At 47.0% G+C, this 27,050-nt stretch overlaps 1 protein-coding gene across 1 annotated transcript; it reads right to left on the bottom strand.

The window, feature by feature from the left end:
• Nucleotides 1-222: 222 nt before the first annotated feature.
• selenol (selenoprotein L) lies at nucleotides 223-26,701 on the bottom strand. The gene is made up of 9 exons (XM_078213366.1): nucleotides 26,574-26,701; nucleotides 26,040-26,118; nucleotides 24,387-24,440; nucleotides 22,900-22,945; nucleotides 18,194-18,318; nucleotides 15,360-15,474; nucleotides 10,195-10,317; nucleotides 5,052-5,189; nucleotides 223-1,855 (listed from the first exon to the last, which is right to left on the bottom strand). The coding sequence occupies exons 1-6, from the start codon at nucleotides 26,671-26,673 to the stop codon at nucleotides 15,402-15,404; spliced, it is 477 nt and encodes a 158-aa protein (XP_078069492.1). The 5' UTR covers nucleotides 26,674-26,701; the 3' UTR covers nucleotides 223-1,855; nucleotides 5,052-5,189; nucleotides 10,195-10,317; nucleotides 15,360-15,401.
• Between the last annotated feature and the right edge of the window lie 349 nt (nucleotides 26,702-27,050).

The following is a 27,050-nucleotide window of genomic DNA, read 5'->3' on the forward strand; positions in this document are numbered from 1 at the left end:
TCTCCTGAGTTCCTTATTGGATTTGTTAGTGATCGTCTTATATTCATAGCCCCTATTTTCAGACTCACATGTGATCCTCATGACAAACTATCTGTGCCAAAATAGCAGAGCGTTGCAATCCAATCAACTAACCAGAAAGCTGAGAGAGCGAGAGAGACTTAACATTTTCACAAGTAAGCAGTGAGTGTGGAATAAGCCTCACAAACAGAACAACTTTCATTTTGTGAACAAGTATTTATTGTTTCAAAATTCAAAAAATACAACCTTTGGCTTTCTGCAGTGTTGTGAATCCACTGTCAGTTTGTATTCAACTTTTTTTTAAACATATTGGGCCGAATTTCCCCGTCTGGCCCACCATGGGAATCATAGTGGGTGGGAGGGGGGAAGCGGCCCGGCAAAGGTCCACTAACCATGGGCAGGATTTTCTGATTTTGGGGTGAGTGCAACAGGAAAATCCAGCCCGTTGCCAGGTTATCATTCACGGATGGTATGTTCTTAAGTTGAGAATTCACCTTTTAAGGAGATGTGCTTACCTGTTTCGCAATTGGATCAAGCAATGCCGTTCAGATACTCTGAGTGACCACACTACCTTCATACACACAAAACAGGCAAGGACCTGACTCCCTTTTAACAGCAGCAGTGAGGGGCTGTGCACCAAAAGCACCACATTTCTGACAATTATTTCATAATACCCATTCAGGAAGATCTTCAACTTCCCTAGTCAGTCCTAAGGTTTAACCCGTCTTTCCCCGCTTCAGATGCGTTCAGTTCCAAATAAGCCTCCTGCTGGGGAGGAAATGGGGTGAATCAAAAGTAAAAATCAGAGGATTCCCCCCCCACTGCCTCCAATTTTTCCCAGCTATCGTTTACAGAGATGGAAGATCAGAATGGACGGATGGATCCCAACCCCAGGTGATTGCTCTCAAGGGAGTGTAGCGAAGGTTTACCAGGCTGATTCCAGGGATGGCGGGACTGATGAATGAGGAGAGATTGACTAGGTTAGGATTGTTTTCACTGGAATTCAGACGAATGGGGGTGTGGGGGGGAGAAAATCTTACAGAGACTTATAAAATTCTAACAGGACTAGACAGGGTAGGTGCAGGGAGGATATTCACAATAGTGGGGGTGTCCAGAACCAGGGGTCACAGTCTGAGGATTCGGGGTAGACCACTTAGGACAGAGGTGAGGAGACATTTCTTCACCCAAAAAGAGTGGTGAGTCTGTGGAATTCATTACCACATCAAGTAGTTGATGCCAAAACATTGAATGTATTCAACAGGCAGCTGGATACAGCACTTGGGGCAAATGGGATCAAAGGTTATGGGGAGAAAGTAGGATTAGGCAATTGAGTTGGACGATCAGCCATGATCGTGATGAATGGTAGAGCAGGCTTGAAGGGCCGAATGGCCGCCTCCTGCTCCTATCTTCTATGATTTCCTTCAAAGCACCGTGTACTCTGTCATAAGTCAGCCCTCAGTGTAATTGTGTGGAACAACTCATCACAGTCTGTCTGCAGTTATCTCCTGGATATCTCGACTCCCTCCCCACCCCACGACCCACTTAACTGCCAAAACCGAGTCACAAAGAGAACGCAACGCTTACTGCTTTAAGACAGGCAATCTAATGGCTAATTATTTGTCAGTCATTTTGTCGGATTAGTTTCGCAAAGAGCATGAATGTAGAATCAGAGGCATTCCTGGTGAAAGCTCTCTCTCCAGTTCCAGATTTTCCTGTGGAAACAGCTCTATTCCATGGCGAGTAGTATCTCTGATAAGTCGGGCCTATCAGTAGGGCTGCTGCTGGGATGGAAGAAGATCAAGGTCCCTTGTTGATTCAAACCAAAGTCCCCACCAAGCTGTTGGGGAAGAAAATAAAATAATGAAACCCCCCCTCCATTTCCTGCCAGGTTTTACTACATTGATTTCTCAAGATGGCGCTGGATGAGGCCACTTCTTGCAAGCTGTGCCCAGCATACCTTCTAATTCTATCTTTTACTCTCGTTCTCGGCTTCTAAAACTTCATTCTAACTCTTTTAAACTCTAACAATGCTCTAATTATATCTCTTCTTTCCTGCTGCCATCAGACTTTTGAATGGACCTCCCTCACACTAAGTTGATCTTTCTCTACACCCTAGCTATGACTGTTACACTACATTCTGCACCCTCTCCTTTCCTTCTCTATGAACGGTGTGCTTTGTCTGTATAACGCACAAGAAACAATACTTTTCACTGTATCCCAATACATGTGACAATAATAAATCAAACTAACAACCTGAAGGAGACATGGTGAAGTGCGCCCCTTTCCTGTCAGTCTCAATAGGGGAGGCGATGGCCGAGTGGTATTATCACGAGACTAATAATCCAGAAACTCACCTAATGTTCTGGGGATCCAGGGGCGGAATTTGAATTCAATGGAAAAAAAATATCTGGAATTAAGAATCTACTGATGACCATGAAACCATTGTCAATTGTCAGAAAAACCCATCTGGTTCACTAATGTCCTTTAGGGAAGGAAATCTGCCATCCTTACCCTGTTTTTTAAAAAATGTTTTATATATTAGTGTCATAAGTAGGCTTGCATTAACACTGCAATGAAGTTACTGCGAAAATCCCCTAGTTGCCACACTCTGGCGCCTGTTCGGATACACTGAAGGAGAACTTAGCATGGCCAATGCACCTAACCAGCACGTCTTTTGGACGGTGGGAGGAAACTGGAGCACCCGGAGGAAACCCACGCAGACATGGGGAGAACATGCAAACGCCACACAGACAGCGACCCAAACCGAGAATCGAACCAGGTTCCCTGGCGCTGTGAGGCAGCAGTGCTAACCACTGTGTCACCGTGCCGCCCCTGTAGGTCTGGCCTACATGTGACTCCAGAGCCACACAGCAATGTGGTTGACTCTCAACTGCCCTCGGGCAACTAGGGATGGGCAATAAATGTTGGCTAGCCAGTGACACCCATGTCCCACTAATGAATAAAAACATGGAAACAAGCACAGGTCAGGAAGAAGGTTCTGATGGAAGGACATTGACCTTGGTTTTTTGCTCTCCATAGATGCTCCCTGCATTTTTCCAGCATGTTTGATCTTATTTCAGAAATAATTTCTATAGTGCTGCACTGTCTGAGGTGCCGTCTTTCAGGTGGGATTTTAACTCGAGGCCCCTCCCATCTTCCTGCTTGGATGGATGGAAAAGGTCCCATTGCATTATCTTGAAGAGGAGCAGGGAAGGATTCCATCAACGCCCCCACCCCCATTGTCCCAGACAATATTTATCCCTCATTCAATACTAAGGATCATACTATCTGGTCTTTATCACACTGCTGTTACTTGCAGTACGCAAATTGATTTTTAAAAAAGTTTTATTTATCAGTGTCACAAGTTGGCTTACATTAACACTGCAATTAAGTTACTGTCGCCACACTCCGGCGCCTGTTCGGGTGCACCGAGGGAGAATTTAGCATGGCCAATGCACCTAACCAGCACGTCTTTCGGACTGTGGGAGGAAACCGGAGCACCCGGAGGAAACCCACGCAGACACGGGGAGAATGTGCAAACTCCACACAGACAGTGACCCAAGCTGGGAATCGAACCCGGGTCCCTGGTGCTGTGAGGCAGCGGTGCTAACCACTGCGCCACCCTAATATTTCACTGACTGTAAAGCATGTCAATGCTGGTTGTGAAAAGTGCTAAATAAATGCAAATATACATTTTTTAGCACCTTCCACAATCTCAGGACGTCGTCGTCAGGAATACTTTTGACATTAAGTCAGATTATCTTAAATCTGGTTGCCGACACTTCCGTTAATGGGAACAGCTTCTCCCTATTTAATTCCATCAGAACCCTCTCGTAATCTTGAACACCTCGATTATGTCCCTCGAATTGTGTCTAATTATTGTACATAGCGAGAAATTCAGTTAAAAGAATAAAAAAGATAAAGTTGCACTGAATTTAACTAATAAACTGGGAAATAGAATATATATTTATTGGATAACGGAACATTTTTAAAGTAAATTGATTTTTTTTTAATGTTAAAATAACCTCAGGGAATCCCAAAATACTTTCTAGCCAACCAAGTAATTTTTGAAGTATACTCACCCATTGTAATACAGGAAGTGCAGCAGCTAATTTTCACACAGCAAGATCCCACAAACAGCAATATGATAATAACCAGATAATCTCTTTTAATGATGTTGGTTGAGGGATGCATACAGGCCAGAGCACTGGGGAGAAGATATTTGTCCTTGATTTTCAAATACTGTCATGGGATCTTTCATCTGGGAGGACAAATTAGGCCTCAGTCGAAAGCCTCATCAGAAAATGGCAGATTGGGCGGCACAGTGGTGAGCACTGCTGCCTCACAGCGCCAGGGACCCGGGTTCGATTCCCGGCTTGGGTCACTATCTGTGCGGAGTCTGCACGTTCTCCCCATGTCTGCGTGGGTTTCCTCCGGTTTCCTCCCACAGTCCAAAGATGTGTGGGTTAGGCTGATTGGTCATGCTAAATTGATCCTTAGTGTCCCAGGATGCGTAGGTTAGAGGGATTAGCAGGGTAGATATGTGGGGTGACAGGGATAGGACCTGGGTGGGATTGTTGTCGGTGCAGACTCGATGGGCCGAATGACCTCCTTCTGCACTGTAGGGATTCTATAAAACCTCCGCCAGTGCAGCATTCCCTCAGCACTGCTCTGGATTTATCAACGTTGACTTTTGTGTTCAAGTGTCTGGAGTGGGATTTGAATCCACAACTTTCCCACACTGGCGAGTGTGCTACTAACTGAAGCCAAGGCTGACACATTCATAGCAAAGACTGAAGGGGGGCACAAGGAGAACCCAACATTTTCCCGTATGTTTTTCTCACTCAATTTCCAATTTCTGATCGTAACTGACCACGTGGAACAGCACAGCACGGTTTTGGCAGAAGGCTAGCTTGTGGCGCCATTTTGGAAATGCCAGTTCAGACGCTGGAGTTGCTCAACATTCAGGTAAGTGAGGTGGGCATCTGAGTATAACCTTTATTGGATTGTTTAGCGGGTGACACTTAACTGACCTGGTGAGGATCATCCTGAATGTTTTCCATTTTCTTTGGTAAGGAGCGATTGCTGACGATTTGCTCAGCGTAGTAGGAAAGTACAGCAACATTCCAGACCTTTTCCACTGACGCTCCCAAACCAAATGCATGGTACAACTGCAAAAGAAGCAGGTGAGATTCAAACATGACTGAAATCCTGCAGGACACAATGGAGTAGATGTTTGATCGCCATCCGTGCTGACCTACACAGTCTTATCAATGCTTCAACTTGAACATCTTCATTGTGCTTTTCAAATCCCTCCATGGCCTTGCCCTCTCCCTATATCTGGAACCTCCCCTAGCCACCCCCAACCCTCTGAGATATGTGCGCTCCTCCACTTTTGATCTTGGGCATCCTCGAATTTTGTCACTCCACCATTGGCAGCTGTGCCTTCAGCCCCTTAGACCCTTAGCTCTGGAATTGCCTCTCTAAACCACTTCACCTCTCTCCCACTTTCTCCTGCTTTGAGACACTGATTACAATCTCCCACTCTCTCCTGCTTTGAGAAACTGATTACAATCTCCCACTTTCTCCTGCTTTGAGAAACTGATTACAATCTCCCACTTTCTCCTGCTTTGAGACACTGATTACAATCTCCCACTCTCTCCTGCTTTGAGACACTGATTACAATCTCCCATGTCTAAAAAGCATCTACTTTCTACTTTCTCAGGAGACTAAGGAAATTTGACATGTCCGCTACGACTCTCACTAGTTTTTACAGATGCACAATAGAAAGCATTCTTTTTGGTTGTATCACGGCTTGGTATGGCTCCTGCTCTGACCAAGACCGCAAGAAACTACAAAAGGTTGTGAATGTAGCCCAGTCCATCACTCAAACCAGCCTCCCATCCATTGACTCCGTCTACACTTCCCGGTGCCTCAGAAAAGCAGCCAGCATAAGCAAGGACCCCATGCACCCCGGACATTCTCTCTTCCACCTTCTTCTGTCGGGAAAAAGATACAAAAGTCTCAGGTCACGTACCAACTGACTCAAGAACAGCTTTTTCCCTGCTGCCAGCAGACTTTTGAATGGACCTACCTCGCATTAAGTTCTCTACACCCTAGCTATGACTGTAACACGACATTCTGCACCCTCTCCTTACCTTCTCTATGAACGGTATGCTTTGGCTGTATAGTGCGCAAGAAACAATACTTTTCATTGTATACTAACACATGACAATAATAAATCAAATCAAATCACTCTCTCCTGCTTGGAGACACTGGCGACAACCTACCTAAAACCAAACTTTCTCTCACTTGTCCTAATATTGTGTCCTCAGTGTCAGATTTGGTTCAATAAAGCACTATGGGACTACATTAATGATACTGGGCGGAATTTTCCTGTCCCACTACAGGAATTGTAGCATAGAATAGAATAGAAACCCTACAGTGCAGAAGGAGGCCATTCGGCCCATCGAGTCTGCACCGACCACAATCCCACCCAGGCCCTACCCCCACATATTTACCCGCTAATCCCTCTAACCTACGCATCTTAAGATTCTAAGGGGCAATTTTTAACCTGGCCAATCAACCTAACCCGCACGTCTTTGGACGGGAGGGACACAGACCATGCAAAGGTCCGTTGACTTCGGGCGGGATTTTCCGGTCTTGGGGCGAGTGCTGCTGGAAAATCCTGCCCATTATATAAATAGAAAATTTTGCTGTTATATTCTTCACCACCTGGGGTTGATTGGTGGATTAAAAATCAGAAACCACAGGTCCTTCCTCCGACCTTTAAACACTGCACCCAGTGAAGTTGGCGGGAAGACAGAGCTTTGTAAGTCCTATTCTGATAGAATCATACTGCACAAACTCAGAAGGCGATGGCCTAGTGGTATTATCGCTAGACTATTAATCCAGAAACTCAGCTAATGTTCTGGGGACCCGAGTTTGAATCCTGCCACGGCAGGTGGTGGAATTTGAATTCAATAAAAAATATCTGGAATTAAGAATCTACTGATGACCATGAAACCATTGTCGATTGTTGGAAAAACCCATCTGGTTCACTAATGTCCTTTAGGGAAGGAAATCTGCCCTCCTTACCTGGTCTGGCCTACCTGTGGCTCCAGAGCCACAGCAATGTGGTTGACTCTCAACTGCCCTCTGAACAAGGGCAAGACGGATGGGTAACAAATGCTGGCCAGCCACCGACGCTCATGTACCATGAAAGAATTTAAAAAAGAGAAAAAAACTGTATCTTATTACAACCTCCCCTCAAGATCAGCCAACACCCCTAGGCGAAGGCAGGAAGGCTGTGGAACCTTGTTCTGTATTTCCCAGGACCTCATGGAATGAGGCCACAATCACTCACATTTCGCCAGCTTCTGTGGGACATGAAAGAGCAGCACTAAAGGGAGGCAAAGAACAACAGCAACATGCATTTATATGGGCGACACGGTGGCACAGTGGTTAGCACTGCTGCCTCACAGCGCCAGGGACCGGGTTCAATTCCAGCCTCGGGTCACTGTCTGTGTGGAGTTTGCACATTCACCCCGTGTCTGTGTGGGTTTCCTCCGGGTGCTCCGGTTTCCTCCCACAGCCCAAAGATATACGGGTTAGGTTGATTGGCCATGCTAAATTGACCCTAGTGTCAGGGGGATTAGCAGGGTAAATATTAGGGTTACAGGAATAGGGCCTGGGTGGGATTGTGGCCGGTGCAGACTCGATGGGCCAAATGGCCTCCTTCTGCACTGTAGGGATTGTATTGATTCTATGTGGCCATGGAGGGATTTAAATACAAGGACTCGCACTTTCAATAGAGGGGGTGAGAGGACTGGGAGCCAATGTAGGTGAGTGAGCACAGGGTGGCCTTGCTGTGAGTTAGGATAAGGGCAGCTGAACTTTGGATGAACTCACAATAATGGAGGGTGTGAGGTGGGAGAGCAGCTAAGACATCAGTGAAATAGTTGGATCTGTCGCTGAAATCGGCATGGAGGAGGGTTTCAGCAGAGCTGAGGCGAGACAGAAATGGGCAGTGTTAGACAGGTGGAAGTCGGTGACCTTCGCGACAAAGCAGATATGGAGTCAGACACTCGGCTCAGGGTCAAACAAGAATAGCTTGTTCTGCCTGGAATGTGGCAACCGTGCAAAACAGTAGGAGCAAGGGTGAAATAAACCTGGTCTAAAGAGTTTCCTCTGTCTCTCAGCTCAGAAAGGAGAGTGAAAGGGAAGGAGACACACAGAGAAGAGAAATGGAAACATAAAACAATAGAATCCCTACAGTGCAGGAAGAGGCCATTTGGCCCATCGAGTCTGCACCAACTCTCTGATAGAGTATCTTACCCAGGAACTCTGTCCCACACTATCCCCGTAACTCCACACATTTCCCATGGCTAATTCATTTCACCTATATATCTTGGAACACTAACGAGGCAATTTATCATGGCCAATCCACTTAATCTGCACATCCTTGGGTGTGGGAGGATACCGGAGCTACAGTGGAAAGCCACGCAAACACGGGGTGAATGTGCAAACTTCACACAGACACCCAAGGCCGGAATTGAACCTGGCGCTCTTTGTCCAAGCTTTTGGTCACCCGTCCGAATTCCTTATGTGGCTTGGTGACAAATTTTGGCTGATAACAAGGTTTAAAGATTATTTATTTATTAGTGTCACAAGTAGGCTCACATTAATGCTGCAATGAAGTTATGTGAAAAACCCCTAGTCACCACACTCCGGCGCCTATTCGGGTACACTGAGGGAGAATTTAGCATGGCCAATGCACCGAACCAGCACCTCTTTCGGATTGTGTGAGGAAACCGGGGCACCCGGAGGAAACCCACGCAGACATGGGGAGAACATGCAGACTCTGCACAGTGACCCAAGCTGGGAATTGGCACTGTGAGGCAGCAGTGTTAACCACTGTGCCACCGTGCCAATCTATCTGGCAGTGGCTATTCACCTCAACAAAGATCAGCTGCCCCCTTATTAAATACTGCCCAAATGGAAAACTCTTGAACTTCAGTTGCTTCTGTGCCAAAACTAAACCAACCACAATGGATGTTAATGATCTACACTTTACAGACGACTGCAGTGTCATCATCCACTTGACACCAGATTTGAAAGCTATTCTTAAACTCTAGGGCGGCACAGTGGCACAGTGGTTAGCACTGCTGCCTCACAGTGCCTAGCACTGCTGCTCACAGTGCCAGAGTCCCAGGTTCAAATCCAGCCTTGGGTAACTGTCTGAGTGGAATTTGCACATTCTCCCCGTGTCAGCGTGGGTTTCCTCCGGTTTCCTCCCACAGTCCAAAGATGTGCGGGTTAGGTTAATTGGCCGTGATAAATTGACCCTAGTGTCAGGGGGAATTAGCAGGGTAATTGAGGGTTGCGGGAATAGGGTGGGATTGTGGTCGGTACAGACTCAATGGGCCAAATGGCCTCCTTCTGTACTGTAGGGATTCTATGGGACTCTAAAATTCTGCGTACAAGAAAGTTGTCAGCCTGACCTGAATGTTGCCAAAACAAAACAAGAGGAATGATGAGATAAAAATCTATAAAATAGGCAGCATACAGAGAGGGAAGGGAAAGAAACAGATGTGGGGAAAGGGACTCAGGTTTCTGAATCGCCTCAAAAACTTGATTAATACCAAACACAAAGTTAGCACAGGGTCAAAGTACATAGAGATCTCAATTGAGAGAGGAACAGAGTGAATCACTAACAGATTATTAAAGTATTCACCAGAGATGAGGGATTAGTTTACGTGGAGAGACTGGTGATGGTTCTCCTCAGAGCAGAGTAGGTTGTGAGAAGAGTTAACGGCGATGTTCAAAATGATGAGGGAATTTGACAGCATACATAGGGAGAAACTGTTTCCGTTGGCAGGGAGTCAAAAACCAGACAAAACAAATGTAAGATCATCGCCAATGATCTGGGTCTGCCATGCATCTTTTGAAAGGGTATTTCAAGCAGATTCAATGTTAACTTTCCAAAGGGAATTGAATTGGTGAAGTTTGCAGGGCTGTGGGAAAGTGGAATTAATTAAATAACTCTTTCAAAGAGCCAGTATTGGCACAACGGGCCGAAAGGCCTCCTTGAATGCAGCATGATTCTACTGTATCACCATTGGGATCACCATCTTTGCTCTGCGAATTGTTGAAAGCATTTAAAATGTGAAGCACCTGGCGAGTGGGATCCAACAACATGTCGTAGGGACACTTGGTCTCCTGAAGCCACTGGACAGCCCCTTCACGGCAGCCAAACGAGATCACCAGCACCTTCAGCGGAACAGCATCTAGACGGCTCTGTGCCAAACACAACAGTTAGCAAGGCTTCCATTCAATAACAGTTTGCATTTAGATAGCAAGAACAGAGAGGACGCTGGAAAAGCTTAGCCGGTCAACTGTAGACCTGAAGACCAGAAGATATAGGAGCAGAATTAGGTCATTCGGCTCATCGAGTCTGCTCTGCCATTCAATCATGGCTGATATGATTCTCATCCCCATTCTCCCGCCTTCTCCCTGTAACCCTTGAGCCCCCTATTGATCAAGAACCTATCTATCTCTGTCTCTGTCTCAATGACCTGGCCTGTGGGAATGATATTCCATAGATTCACCACCTTCTGGCTGAAGAAATTCCTTCTCATCTCAGTTTTAAAGGAGCGTCCCTTCACTCTGAAGTTGTGCCCTTGAGTTCTAGTCTGTCCCACTCGTGGAAACATCCTTTCCAAGTCCACTCTATCTCGGCCTCTCAGTATTCTGTAAGTTTCAATCAGATTCCCTCTCATCCTTCTCAACCGCATTGAGTATAGACCCAGACTCCGCAACCGCTCCTCATATGACAAACCCTTCATTCCTAGGATCATTCTTGTGGATCTCCTCTGGACCCCCTCCAAGACCAGCACATCCTTCCTTAGATATGGGGCGGGAGAAAACAGAGTTAACGTCTTCAAGTCTTCACATCAGAACAGACACTAAACGTTCTCTCTCTCTTCTCCCCCGGCAGATGCTGCCAGACCTGCTGAGGTTCCCCAGCATGCTCTCTGTTCTTGTTTCAGATTCCAGCATCCCCAGTGCATTGCTTATTTTTGCATTTACATAGAACCATCGTTATCAGCGATACGGCCTCTACATTGCCTCGTCACAGCGCAATATGGTCTGGATCGCTATGCAACTTAGCGGAACATTGGTTAGCAGCCAAACCTCTGAGCCAAATAAGGAAGCATTGGAACCGGCTTGGTTAATGAGGTAGGGTTTAAGGAAGATAGTGGGGTGGTAAAGTTTAAGGGGGATATCCCAAGAGCCAAGGGCCGAGACGCAGAAGATGGGACCACCAACGGTGGAGCGATGGAAATTGGGTTGCTCGCCTACCGTTGGTCCCTAGTCCTATAACGCTTCAATATAGGGTGGCACGGTGGCGCAGTGGTTAGCATTGCTGCCTCACAGCGCCAGAGACCCAGGTTCCATTCTGGCCTTGGGTCACTGTCTGTGCGCAGTCTGCACGTTCTCCCCGCATCTGCGTGGGTTTCCTCCGGGTGCTCTGGTTCTCCCACAGTCTGAAAAATGTGCTGGTTAGGTGCACGAGCCATGCTAAATTCTCCCTCAGTGTGCCTGAACAGGCCCCAGATTTTCGCAACTAGGGATTTTTACAGTAACTTCATTGGAGTGTTAATGTAAGCCTACTTGTGACTCTAATAAAGTTAAACTATTAGGCCATTAGATATAGGAACAGACTTAGGCCATTCAGCCCATCCAGTCTGCTCCGCCATTCAATCACGGCTGATAAGTTTCTCAACCCCATTCTCCCGCCTTTTCCCCGTAACAGAAACATAGAAGATAGGAGGAGGCCATTTGGCCCTTTGAGCCTGCTCTGCCATTCATTACAATCATGGCTGATCGTCCAACTCAATAGCCTAATCCTGCTTTCTCCCCATAACCTTTGATCCCATCCACCCCAATTGCTACATCTAGCCGCCTCTTGAATACATTCAATGTTTTGGCATCAACTACTTCCTGTAATCTTTGATCCCCATACCAATCAAGAACCTATCTATCTCTGTCTTATGACTTGGCCTTCTGTGGCAATGAATTCCACAGATTCACCACCCTCTAGCTGAAGAAATTCCTCCTCATCCTCATCCGTATTTTCAAATCCCTTCACTGCCTCACCCTCTCCAGCCCCACAACTACCTTCCAGATTCCTGTGGTGCTCAAATTCTGACCTTTGCACAAACAAATCAAGGCTGATACCCCTAGTGCAGTATCAAGAGAGCATCGCACTGTTCATCTCCCTTAGTGTCCTGGCTAATAATTAACCCGCAATCAACATCACAATAAAAGATTATCTGGTCATTATTGCAGTCAATGGGACTTTGTCCTGCGCATATTAACTGCTGCATTACCTCCATTACATCAGTGACTACGCTTCAAATAGTATTTCATTGGGTGTATAGTATTTGTCCCTGGGTGTATAGTATAGTCCTATAACGCCTCAATATAGGGCGGCACGGTGGCACAGTGGTTAGCACTGCCGCCTCACAGCGCCAGAGACCCAGGTTCCATTCCTGGCTTGGGTCACTGTCTGTATGGAGTTTGCACATTGTCCCTGTGTCTGCGTGGGTTTCCTCTGGGTGCTCCGATTTCCTCCCACACTCCAAAGATGGTCGGGTTAGGTGGATTGGCCGTGCTAAATTGCCCCTTAGTGTCAAGGGGATTATCAGGGTAAATATATGGGGATAGGGCCTGGGTGGGATTGTGGTTGGTACAAACTCATTGGGCCGAATGGCCTCCTTCTGTACTGTAGGGATTCTACGATAGTGCTTTGAGATGCCCATTGATGGTGCAAAATGCCAATATAAAGGCAAGAATTTGTTTTCTTTTTCTCTTTTATCCATGATTTTAACTGCTTCTCCATTGGTGGCCGTGCTTCAGGCTGCCCAGGCCTGAACTTTTGGAATTCCCTCCCTGAACCACTCGGACTCTTTCTGGTCCTTTAAGGTGCTCATTAACCAAGCTTTTGGAAGCCTATCCAAATTCCTTATGTGGCTCAGTGTCAGATTTTGACTGATAACAAGGTTTAACGTTAAAGTTTGAAAATCTCAGCAGGTTTGGCAGCATCTGTAAGGAGAGAAAAAAAACCACTCGGCTTTGACAAAGGGTCATCTGGACTGGAAACGTCAGCTCTTTTCTCTCCTTACAGATGCTGCCAGACCTGCTGAGATTTTCCAGCATTTTCTCTTTTGGTTTCAGATTCCAGCATCGGTAGTAATTTTCTTTAACATTAAAAGTAGGCTTACATTAACACTGCGATGAAGTTACTGTGAAAATCCCCTAGTTGCCACACTCTGGCACCTGTTCGGGTACACCGAGAGAGAATTTAGCATGTCCAATGCTCCTAATCAGCACATCTTTCGGACTGTGGGAGGAAACCGGAGCACCCGGAGGAAACCCACGCAGACACGGGGAGAACACGCAGACTCCGCACAGGCAGTGACCCAAGCCATGAATCGAATCTGGGTCTCTGGCGTTGTGAGGCAGCGTACTAATCACTGTGCCACCATGCCGCCCCAAATACTATACACTCAATGAAATACTGTTTAAAGTGTAGTCATTGTTGTAATGGAGGAAATGCAGCAGTTAATGTGCGCTGACAAAGTCCCATTGACTGCAATAATGACCAGATAATCTTTTATTGTGATGTTGATGTTGATTGCAGGTTAATTATTACCCAGGACACTAAGGGAGATGAACAGTGCAATGCATTCTTGATACTGGTATATAAATGAGTTTGTTTCTAACCCTATACACTGCTATATACAGAGGAATCACTCTCGTGTCTTTTGCTTCTTATGCCACCTAACTAAAACTGAATATTAAATAAATATGTTACACATTGCAGGGATACACAAGGGGAAGAGAAACAGCAAACCAATCCCTTTACACTCGCATGTAGAATTATTTCAATCTCGCAATGTTGAAAATGAAGGTGGGTTTTCAGATATCACTTGAATGGGTGAAATCTTCTATTCTAAAGAATAAAACTGGGGCTTGAATGCTGCCCCAGTTCATGCATTTGACAATCACTGGTGTCCACAATTTCTCCAAACACCTTAAATATTGGCCAAGGTAACAGTAAAGGCCTGGCTGACCATAGGCTGCTCTCCTCCGCTTTTTGAGTGAGAGAGAGCTGACTGATGGTGATTTAACCTGCGGATCACAACTCAGGCAAGAGGCAAGGTTTTATGAATAACCTCAGGCCAGGAACAGGAATTGAACCCATACTGTTGGCATCATTCCGTATTGGGGGTGAGGGGGGAGAATCTCATTGAAAGTTATGGAATACTGAAAGGCCTGGATAGAGTGGACGTGGGGAAGATGCTTCCACTACTAGGAGAGCCTAGGATCCGAGAGCACAGCCTCAGGGTAAAGGGACGACCCTTTAGAACTGAGATTAGGAGGAATTTCTTCAGCCAGAGGGTGGTGAATCTGTGGAATTCATCGTCACAGAGGCTGTGGAGGTCGGGTCATTGAGTGTATTTAACACAGAGATAGATAGGTCCTTGATAGGTCAGGGGATCAGAGGTTATGGGGAAAAGGTGAGAGAATGGGGTTGAGAAACTTATCAGCCATGACTGAATGGGGGAGCAGACTCAATGGGCCGAATGGCCTAATTCTGCTCCTATATCTTATGGTCTTATGGTCCAAAGACGTGCGGGTCATTTAGCTATGCTAAATTGCCCCTTAATGTCCCGGGTTGCGTAGATTAGAGGGACTGGTGAGGTAAATGTGTGGGGTTGCGGAGATAGGGTGGGATTGTTGTCGGTGCAGACTCGATGGACCGAATGGCCTCCTCCTGTGCTGCAGGGTTTCTATGACGGACCAGCCATCCAGCCAACTAAGCTAACCGACTCCCCCATACATCAGTTGGAGGGGGATGAGGCAACTGCACCATAACCAGGTGTTCACATTTAATGTAAAATAAAAACGGAAAGTGCTGGAAAAACTCTGCAGGTCTGGCAGCATCTGTGGAGAGTGAAACAGAGCTAATGTTTCGAGTCCAAATTGACTCTTCCACAGAAATGCTCACCTCTGCCCAGAATAGCCAGTGCACTTGCCACAGGTTAGTATTATTTGTCTGATTGAAAACTATCCCCCACTTTAAACGTGGACACTGTGAAGGGGGTGAGGGGAGGGGGGGGGGGCAGGGGCAGGGGGGTGAGGGGGCAGGGGCGGGGGGTGAGGGGGCAGGGGCGGGGGGTGAGGGGGCAGGGGGTGAGGGGGCATAGACAGGGGGTGAGGGGGCAGGGGCGGGGGGGCGGGGTGAGGGAGGGGTGAGGGGGGGTCTGTACCTGATTCTTCTCAAGCTGCACCAGGTGATCTCGTCATGGTAATCAGGCAAAGTGCCTCAGCAAGACTAGGAGCAGCTTCTCCTGGCGCTGGAGGAACTCCTCGAGTCGAACCTCTCTGAAATGGAAACCAAAATGAGGAGAAGCCAGGTCTTTGCCCTGCTCCCTTTCATAGAATCCCTACAGTGTAGATGGAGGCCAATCAGCCCATCGAGCCTGCACTGGCAACAATCCCACCCAGGCCCTATCCCCATAACCCCACATATTTACCCTGCTAATCCCTCTAACCTACACATCCCGGGATACCAAGGGGCAATTTAGCACAGCCAATGCACCTAGCCAGCACGTCTTTCAGACTGTGGAAGAAAACCGGAGCACCCAGAGGAAACCCACGCAGACACAGGGAGAACGTACAAACTCCGCACAGACAGTGACCCAAACCGGAAATCGAACCCGGGTCCCTGGCGCTGCGAGGCAGCAGTGCTAACCACTGTGCCACCGTGCTGCCCAGGTACACCACATCCACAGATTCCCCTTTATCCACGTTGTTTGTGATTCTCCAAAGAAATCTAATAAATTAGTCAAATGTGATTTTCTTTTCACAAAACCATGTTGACTGTGCCTGATTGCATCTAGATTTTCTAAGTGTCCCTCCTAAATAATGGATTCAACCTCCTTAATAATAGATTCAAACAGTTCAGGCAGAACTCAAACCTGCAATGTTCTGATTACACTACAATTCCATGTCAAAGCTGGACTCCTTATCCATCAAATCAGTGGTGGACAATCAGCGGTCCAGGGGACACATGCGGTCCATCTGGTTTCTGAGTGCCGTCCACAAGACATTTTGTTGACAGTTGCTGATTTCTGTCCATTTTGTTTTTACCCCACCAGTATGGCTGAAGTGATATGCGCCTAAAGCAACGGCAAGTGAAGGGGCGGCATGGTGGCACAGTGACTAGCGCCAGGTTCAATTTCAGGGACCCAGGTTCAATTTCAGCCTCGGGTGACTGTCTGTGTGGAGTCTGCACTTTCTCCCCGTGTCTGCGTGGGTTTCCTCCGGGTGCTCCAGTTTCCTCCCACACTCCAAGGTTGTGCAGGTTAGGCCATGCTAAATTGCCCTTTTAGTATCAGGGAGATTAGCAGGATAAATAGGTGAGGTTACATGCCACCAGGGGAATTTAATGGAATTTAACGCAGACAAGTGTGAGATATTGCACTTTGGAAGGACAAACCAAAGAAGAACGTACAGGGTAAATGGTAGGACTCTGAAGAGTGCAGTTGAACAGAGGGATCTGGGAATACAGGTTCAGAGTTCCCTAAAAGTGACGTCACAGGTGGATAGGGTCGTAAAGAGTGCCTTTGGTACATTGGCCTTTATAAATCGGAGTATCGAGTATAAAAGTTGGAGTGTTATGGTAAGGTTATATAAGGCATTGGTGAGGCCGAATTTGGAGTATTGTGTACAGTTTTGGTCACCTAATTACAGGAAGGATGTAAATAAAGTTGAAAGAGTGCAGAGAAGGTTCACAAGGATGTTGCCGGGACTTGAGAAGCTGAGTTACAGAGAGAGATTGAATAGGTTGGGACTTTATTCCCTGGAGCGTAGAAGATTGAGAGGAGATTTGATAGAGGTGTATAAGATTTTGATGGGTATAGATAGAGTGAATGCAAGCAGGCTTTTTCCGCTGAGGCTAGGGGAGAAAAAAACCAGAGGGCATGGGTTAAGGGTGAAAGGAGAAAAGTTTAAAGGGAATATTAGGGGGGGCTTCTTCACGCAGCGAGTGGTGGGAGTGTGGAATGAGCTGCCGGATAAAGTGGTAAATGCTTTTAACATTTAAGAAAAACTTGGACGGGTTCATGGATGAGAGGGGTGTGGAGGGATATGGTCCAAGTGCAGGTCAGTGGGACTAGGCATAAAATGGTTCGGCACAGACAAGAAGGGCCAAAAGGCCTGTTTCTGAGCTGTAATTTTCTATGGTTCTATGGGAGGCAATGGCCTAGTGGTATCATCACCAAACTATTAATCAAGAAACTCAGTTAATGTTCTGGGGATCTGGGTCCGAATCCCACCACGGCAGATGGTGGAATTTGAATTCAATAAAAAAAAATCTGGAATTGAGAATCTACTGATGGCCATGAAACCATTGTCGATTGTCAGAAAAACCCATCTGGTTCACTAATGTCCTTTAGGGAAGGAAATCTGCTGTCCTTACCTGGTCTGGCCTACATGTGACTCCAGACCCACGGCAATGTGGTTGACTCTCAACCGCCCTCTGAAATGGCAAGCAGGCCACTCGGTTCAAATGCTGGGCAGCCAGCAACGCCCATGTCCCACAAATGAATATAGAATCATCAAATCCCAACAGTGCAGAAGGAGGCCATTCGGCCCATCGAGTCTGCACCAACAACAGTCCCACCCAGGCCCTATCCCCGCTTAGTTACCCTGCCAATCCCTCTAACCTATCACATCCCAGGACACTAAGGGTTAATTTAGCATGTCCATTCAACCTAACCCGCACATCTTTGGACTGTGGGAGGAAACCAGAGCACCCGGAGGAAGCCCACGCAGACACGGGGAGAATGTGCAAACTCCACACAGACAGTGACCCAAGCTGGGAATCAAACCCAGGTCCCTGGCATTGTGAGGCAGCAGTGCGAACCACTGGGCTGCCCATCATGTTAGGCCTGCACATATTACATATGTGACTTTCGAAAGCAGGTGAGTTATAAAGGGATCACTAAGTGGTTAATTGATGAGATTTCTTGCAACATATCAGGAGATTATTTCCTGGAATATTTTTCCATGTGTTCCCAGAGTTAGTATGAGCACTTACTTTTCACTTCTCACATCAGTGAATGTCATGTCTCCAGGAACTTGCATTCCCAATCTCAGCTGGGCCTGGAAACAGTTGGCCTTCAATCTGGCATCCACATCACTAAGGAAGCTGTTCCACTCCACCTAAAATCACAGAGACATGACAGTTAGTGTGACAGGAGTTTACTGAATGGAAAATCAACCTGTTACTCCCACCCCAAGTCCAGCTCACAAATATTTCGTTAGAAATGGTTACAGAATGATCATAGAATCCCTCCAGGGCAGAAGGGGGCCATTTGGTCCATCTAGTCTGTACCAACCACAATCCCACCCAGGCTCTATACCTGTAACTCCACGGTACGCTACGCTAGCACAGTGGTTAGCACTGCTGCTTCACAGCTCCAGGGACCTGGGTTCGATTCCCGGCTTGGGTCACTGTCTGTGTGGAGTTTGCACATTCTCCTCGTGTCTGCGTGCGTTTCCTCCAGGTTTCCTCCCACAGTCCAAAGATGTGCAGGTTAGGTTGATTGGCCAAGCTAAAATTGCCCTTAGTGTCCTGAGATGCGTAGGTTAGAAGGATTATGTAGGGATATGGGGGTAGGGCCTGGGTGGGATTGTGGTCGGTGCAGACTCGATGGGCCGAATGGCCTCTTTCTGTGCTGTAGGGATTCTAAGATGCTAAGATTCTAAGATTTACCCTGCTAATCCTCCTGACACGAAGGGGCAATTTAACATGGTCAATCTACCTAACCTGCACATCTTTGGACTGTAGGAGGAAACCGGAGCACCCGGAGGAAACCCACGCAGACACGGGGAGAACGTGTAAACTTCACACAGTGACCCAAGCTGGGAATCGAACCCAGGTTTCTGACACTGTGAGGCAGCAGTGCTGCAGTGCTACCCACTGTGCCACCGTTATAGATCATGAGCTGCAAATAAAGTGCACAAATATCACTGTCCCTACATTGCCACTGGATCAAACTCCTGGAATTTCTTACCCATTCCATCATCACAAGGGCAAGCAGACCACCACCAGCTGCACACTGGACAATAATGCCCATCTTGCCAATGTAAGAAGTCTCACAACACCAGATTAAAGTCCAGAATAAAGTCTCACAACACCAGAATAAAGACAGATTTATCTGGAATCACAAGTTTTCGGAGCACTGCTCCTTCATCAGTGAGTGGCCACATCTCCACATCTTACCAATGTTCCCATTGGTGAAAAAATGGAGAACAAGAGGGCACAGATTTAAAGTGATTGGGACGTGAGGACAATCTTTGCCAAGCAGAGAGAATGGTTGGGTTTTGGAATGAGCTGCCTGAGAGAATGATAGAGGCAGAATCATTCAAGACGGAATTGGATTCTTATCTGTACAGGAAGAACATGCAGGGTAACAGGGAGAAGTCGGGAGTATCACTGGGTGCAATTATACTGGGCCTTGGTGAGGCCAGACCTAGAGTATTGTGGGCTCCTTTTTTGAGGAAGGATGTTCTTGCTCTCGAGGGAGTGCAGCAAAGGTTTACCAGGCTGATTCCGGGGATGGCGGGACTGCTGTATGAGGAGAGATTGACTGGGTTAGGATTGTTTTCGCTGGAGTTCAGACGAATGAGACGGGAATCTCAGGAGAGACTTATAAAATTCTAACAGGACTTTAGATGCAGGGAGGATGTTCCTGATGGTGGGGGAGTCCAGGACCAAGGGTCACAGTCTGAGGATACAGGGTAAACCATTTAGGACGGAGATGAGGAGACATTTCTTCACCCAGAGTGGTGAGCCTGTGGAATTCGTTACCACAGGAAGTAGTTGATGCCAAAACATTGAATGTATTCAAGAGGCGGCTGGATATAGCACTTGGGGCGAATGGGATCAAAGGTTATGGGGAGAAAGCAGGATTAGGCTATTGAGTTGGACGATCAGCTATGATCGTGATGAATGACGGGGCAGGATCGAAGGGCCGAATGGCCTCCTCCTGCTCCGATTTTCTATGTTTCTATAAATTGTACCGAGGGCCAGTACGGACCCAGTGTGCCAGATGGTCTCCTTCTGCATTGTAATCATTCTATGATTCATTCTAAACAACTTTACACGGTCGCATCCCAACGCTAGGCCTAAGGGGTATCCAAGGTGTTAAGGTCTGGAAATAACGGGTGTTATCTGAGGATGCATCCCCACCCCTTGGTACAGAGTCAGGCTGCATTTACACCGTAACACAGCAAGGGCACTGCTAAGCTATAAAGACACACTTTGCAATCAAAACCGCCACAGCTGTAATGTGAATCTATTGTCAGAGACTTGTTGGGAACTCACAGGTCGAGGCAAAACTCTGGGGATGGGGTTGGAAATTTTAATCTAAACAGCTGTCGGGGAATCGGATGCAATGCTACTTTCACACCCCACCAGATGTTGGATGGGGGAAGTGAATGTACTATTGCCACGTTTACGGATTACACAAACATAGATGGGAAGGCAAGTGGTGAGAATGACACTGGGGGTCCGATTTTACCATTAAGTTGCACCCATTTTTGGGTGCCAAAATTTGGTAAAGTCGGGCGTGAGGCGAGTAACGCGATCCGCGCCCACCTCTGCGCTGGTTCCCCCTTTACCAAGGCCCGAAAATGGCCGCGATTGGGACTGCACCTGAAACGGGCGCGACGGCCATTTAAATGCATTTGCATGCATTTAAATTGGCTTAATGGGCTGCATGCCCAAACTTACTGCCACTTCCCCCTTGACCACCACGTTCGCCCATCCAGATTCGGCGCGAAACAGACATGGTCCACAAAAGTCCGATTCAGGTGCTCCAGCTTCTGAGGAGGTCACTGCCAAGCGTCCGACGGCTCTCCGCTTGAGATTGGTGAGGGGGAGGTGGGTGAAATGGCTCTCTGACTCAGATTGGGGGAAAGGCGGGGGTGGTCAGATGGCTCCACTCAGATCGGTGAAGGGGGAGGGTCCGCTGCCACTGTGCCTCTGCTCAGCGAGGAGGAAGGAGGGGTCTGCTGCCACTCTGAGCGTGATCGGTGCAGGGAAGGGGGGTCCGCTGCCACTCTGCGTGTGATCAGTGGAGGGAAGGGGGGTCCGCTGCCACTCTGCGTGTGATCGGAGGGGTGGGGAGAGTCCGCTGCCACTCTGCATGTGATCGGTGGGGGGAGGGGTCATTAATGTTGTGGGGGTGGAGCAATGTCTGTAGGGGCCAGGGGGAGGCATAATCCGGCCCGGGAGCGATGTGGCAGGGGAGTGTTTTTCTATCTTTCATTTTTCTGCACATGCGCAGTTGGAGGCGCCGATCGGAGCTGCAGGATTCCGGGCACGTTAAGCCCTGCCCACAGGCTTGTGCAGCGCAATTTGGAAGCGCTGCTATTTTTTCAGGCAGAGTGTGTATGGGGGCGCCTGAGAACGGGTCTAAAAGTTGAATCTGAAACACTCCCAGTTGCAAGTCCGCCCAGCACTTAGAATGAAAAATGGTAAAATAGGGCCCAAAGAGTCCATAAAGGGATTTAGACAGGTTAGGTGAGTGGGAAAAAACTTGGCAGATGGAATATAACTTAGGAACATGTGAAGTTATACACTTTGGTAGGAAGAATAAAGGAGCTGAATATTAAATGGAGAAAAACTGCAGAAAGCTGCTGCACGGAGAGATTTGGGGGTCCTTGTGCATTGATCACAAAAAGCTACCTTGCAAGGTCAACAGGTAATATTGCCATTTCTTTCAAAGGAAATGAAATATTAAAAATAGGGAAGTCTTGTTAAAACTATACTTAGATCACAATTGAAATACTATGAACAGTGTTGGTTCCCTCATCTAAGGGAAGATGTATTGGGGGCAGTCCAGAGACGGTTCACTAGATTGATCCCAGGTAGGGAGGGATTTTCTTATGGAGAAGAGATTGAGACTGTACTCATTGGAGTTTAGAAGAATGAGAAGTAACCTTATTGAGACAGATAGGGTTCCCTGGGAGCTTGACAAGGTAGATGCTGAGAGGTTGTTTCCCCTTGTGGGAGAGTCTAGGACCAGTGGACATAACCTCAGAGTAAGAGGTCACCCATTTAAGACAGAGATGAGGAGGAATTTCTTCTCTCAGAGGGTAGTGAATCTGTGGAATTCTTTACCGCAGGGGGCTGTAGAGGCTGGGTCATTATGTTCAAAGCTGAGATGGACAAATTTTTAATCAGTAAGGGAATCGAGGGGATAAGGCAGGAAAGGGGAGTTAAGGATGATCATATCAAATCAGTCATGATCTTGTTGAATGGTGGAGCAGACTCAATGGGCTGAATGGCCTCCTTCCGCTCCTACGTCTTATGGTCTATTGTTACCCTCCACTGGAGTCAATATCAGAAGGGGTATAAATTCAGCATTTCACCATATCCCACGGGATTCACACTCAATGGCTTTGGTTAGAATTGCCTGTGATATTGCAAAACAGCTCTGGTGAGGTGGTTATATAGAAGAGGTGGTTATACAGAAGAGGTGGTTATATAGGAGAGGTGGTTATATAGGAGAGGTGGTTATATAGGAGAGGTGGTTATACAGAAGAGGTGGTTATATAGGAGAGGTGGTTATATAGGAGAGGTGGTTATATAGAAGAGGTGGTTATATAGGAGAGGTGGTTATATAGGAGAGGTGGTTATATAGGAGAGGTGGTTATACAGAAGAGGCGGCAGTGCACATAATCATTACCTTGACAGTCACCACGTGTGTCAATATACATTTTAAAATCCATTACCTCAAACTGCATCAAATCTTCCACCTGATCCCGAACAGAAGCAGAGCTGCCATATATAAAATAAATATATAGTTAGTGCCCAATATATCATTACATTCTTTTTTTTATTATTTGTGGGAAATGGGCATCCCTGTCTGGCCAGCATTTATTGCCCATCCCTAGTTGCCCTTGGAGGTGGTGGTGAGCTGCCTTCTTGAATCACAGTAAGAAGTTTAACAACACCAGGTTAAAGTCCAACAGGTTTATTTGGTAGCAAAAGCCACACAAGCTTTCGAGGCTCTGAGCCCCTTCTTCAGGTGAGTGGGAATTCTGTTCACAAACAGAACTTATAAGACACAGACTCAATTTACATGAATAATGGTTGGAATGCGAATACTTACAACTAATCCAGTCTTTAAGAAACAAAACAATGGGAGTGGAGAGAGCATCAAGACAGGCTAAAAAGATGTGTATTGTCTCCAGACAAGACAGCCAGTGAAACTCTGCATTCTTGAATCACTGCAGTCCACGTGCTGTGGGTTGACCCACAATGCCGTTAGGGAGGGAATTCCAGGATTGTGACCCAGTGACTGCAAAGGAACGGCGATATATTCCCAAGTCAAGTGGTGAGTGGCTTGGAGGGGAACTTGCAGGTGGTGGCTGCTGTCCTTGTCCTTCTAGATGGAGGTGGTCGTGGGTTTGGAAGGTGCTAAGGATCTTTGCCGAATTGCTGCAGTGCATCTTGTAGATAGTATACACTGCTGCTACTGAGCGTCGGTGGTGGAGGGAGTGGATGTTTGTAGATGTGGTGCCAATCAAGCGGGCTGCTTTGTCCTGGATGGTGTTGAGTTTCTTGAGTGTTGTTGGAGCTGCACCCATCCAGGCAAGTGGGGAGTATTCCATCACACTCCTGACTTGTGCCTTGTAGATGATGGATAGGCTTTGGGAGTCAGGAGGTGAGTTACTCGCCGCAGTATTTCTAGTCTCTGACCTGCTCTGGTAGTCACTGTGTTTATGTGGCGAGTCCAGTTGAGTTTCTGGTCAATGGTAACCCCCAAGGCACATCAATTAAACTTTACCCTCCATCTACAAGAAAAACTATTGTGCTGTAGTTTTTCTATGTTTCTATCTCCACCCCATCACCCTGCATGGCTTGCATTCCTTTGACTATAGTAGATTAAGGTGTTAAGATGATTAGAGATGCTAATGGCAGATAGAGATAAACTATTTCCTCTTGTAGGAGAGACCAGAACAAGGGGACATTAATCTTAAAATGAGAGCTAGGCTACTCAAGAGTTGGTGTCAGGAAGTAACCATTCAAAGAAAAGGTAGTAGGAATTTGGAAATGGGTTATGGAACTCAAGTGAGTAGATGGAGCTCAGATACAGATCAACCACTGAATGGCGGAACAATCTCGAAGGGCTGAATGGCCTCCCCTGCTTCTGCTGGTTACTCCACTTGTTAAAGAAGCAATGCAAATTTCAAACTCTCATCTCCTGAATACTCACTGGTAAAAGGTCTTCCACAAGTCTTCAGCATCACTTCTCTTCTGCACATGCAAGCTTCAGTGAGGAGGAAAAAACATTCTTTAGTTAGCTTCTAAAGAAAAATTTGGCATGTCAGCTACGATTCTCACCAATATTTACAGATGCACCATAGAAAGCATTCTTTCTGGTTGTATCACAGCTTGGCATGGCTCCTGCTCTGCCCAAGTCCGTAAGAAACTACAAAGGGTCATGAATGAAGCCTAGTCCATCACTCAAACCAGCCTCCCATCCATTGACTCTGTCTACACTTCCCGCTGCCTCAGAAAAGCAGCCAGCATAATTAAGGGCCCCACGCACCCCGGACATTCTCTCTTCCACCTTCTTCCGTCGGGAAGAAGTTACAAAAGTCCGAGGTCACGTACCAACCGACTCAAGAACAGCTTCTTCCCTGCTGACATCAGACTTTTGAGTGGACCTACCCTGCATTGATCTTTCTCTACACCCTAGCTATGACTGTAACACTACATTCTGCACTCTCTCCTTTCCTTCTCTATGAATGGTATGCTTTGTCTGTGTAGCGCACAGGAAACAATACTTTTCACTGTATCCCAATGCACATGACAATAATAAATTAAATCAAAATCAGAGGTTTGATTTTTTTTTAAAGAGATTTGCTGGGATTTTTAACTTGCCCCTGATTGTTTCCCCTCAATTCCATTTGTACATTATTCAGCGTGATGGTAAAACTGAAATATGTCTCATATTCAACGTTAACTCCATTTGTCTCCCCGCAGATGGTGCCAGACCTGTTGAGTATTTACGGCATTTTCTGTTTTTATTTGTAACTGACATGGCTTGACAAGATGACCACAGCACATTGTTTGGAGGTGTGTCAGTCTTGGCTTGAGAAGGTTATTGGTTCAAGTCCCCTCTATAGAGACATCAGCATATCATCCAGGCTTATTTTAAAATTCATTTATTGGACATGGGCATCACAGGCTGGCCAGCATCTATTGCCCATCCCTAGTTGTCTGAGGGGCAGTTAAGAGTCAACTACATTGCTGTGGCTCTGGAGTCACATGTTGGCCAGACCAGGTAAGGGTGGCAGATTTCCTTCCCTAAAGGACATTAGCGAACCAGATGGGTTTTTCCGACAATCGACAATGGTTTCATGGTCATCAGTAGATTCTTAATTCCAGATATTTTTTTAATTGAATTCAAATTCCATCATCTGCTGTGGCGGGATTCGAACCCCAGGTCCCCAGGACATTAGCTGAGTTTCTGGGTTAATAGTCTAGTGATAATACCACTAGGCCATTGCCTTCCCTCCCCAGGCTGACACTGCTAGAGCAGGAGCTCTGCACTGTCAGATGTGCCATCTTTCATTCCCATGGCAATATTTTGAGACGAGCAGGGAACCTCTCCCTGGCATTCTGGCCAATATTTATTCTTCAACTAACATCAGCAATCTGATCTGTGTCTTTGGGATTTTGCTGTTTGCAAATTGGCAGCAGTTTTTCATATATTACAACAGAAGAATTTAATTGATTGCAAAGTATTTTGGGGCATCCTAGGATCATGCAAGGTGCCATATAAATACAAGCTATTTCTTTAGGTTGCTGAGTGTATGCAGAAAATCACCAAACACATGAGAGAAGTGTCTCTGTTACTTACCTGTTGAGAAAATTTGCATATAAGTGAATCATTCCACCCAGCCGACCTATCTTCTGGGAAACAAACTCTTGCAACATTTCTGGAAGAGAAAACACAAAAGAGACATGGAATTGAATCAGTTCAGGGCAACATAGGATGCTGAAGATGGATTGAGTGGGATTAAGATGCATCGTTGCCACAGGGCACAGCGAGACAGGTGAGGAAAGTTTACCGAGTGCAATGAAGTAGTTCCAAAATCTGAGAAACACTCAAGCCTTCATCTTCAGAAGTTAAATTAGCAGAAATGGAGGTACTGATGTGCACCATCTTGGGATTGTCTCTCCCCGCCTCCCCCCCCCCCTCCACACTCCCCTCCCCAACCACCAAACCCCATATTCCAACACTCAGACTCTACAAGGTCCATTCCATAAGGAGATTGCAATCGGATGATCCCCATTTTGGGGTTAATGCAGCACTGTGGCTGCACCTTCCTCCCACAGTCTGCCTGTCCCCTGTAACCTCCCCGGGCCAGCCCTGAACCCGGGAGCTCTTCACCTCCGCAACTCTCCGCCTTGGCCGCCGCCAGGATCTCGGAGCCTGCCTCCGACAGCTCGCCCAGCGCCCCCAGCAGCTCCGCTTCCCCAGGTCCATCCATCGCTGCCGCTGCCCCAGGCTGCACTTCCGCATTGGACCGGGAGGAGGAGCGGCCCAAAGAGGGAGGCCACATTGACTGTAACCAATGCACACAATCTTCTGTAACTCTTTCCACTCCTCACTGCCTCTCTGCTTATTTCCTGCAGGCACTCTTATTAGGTTTAGCAGTGTCACAAGTAGGCTTACATTAACACTGCAATGAAAATATCTAGGCTGGAATTTTACCGTCCTGCCCGCCATGGGAATCAGAGGCGTTGACCTCCGGTGGGATTTTACGGTTTTGGGACGAGCAACACTGTAAATTCCCGCCCCGGGTCTTTCTTTTGACGTTTAGACCATAAGATATAGGAGCAGAATTAGGCCATTCGTCCCATTGAG

This window comes from Mustelus asterias, chromosome 5, assembly GCF_964213995.1.
Source record: "Mustelus asterias chromosome 5, sMusAst1.hap1.1, whole genome shotgun sequence".
In the NCBI taxonomy this organism is placed as follows: domain Eukaryota; kingdom Metazoa; phylum Chordata; class Chondrichthyes; order Carcharhiniformes; family Triakidae; genus Mustelus; species Mustelus asterias.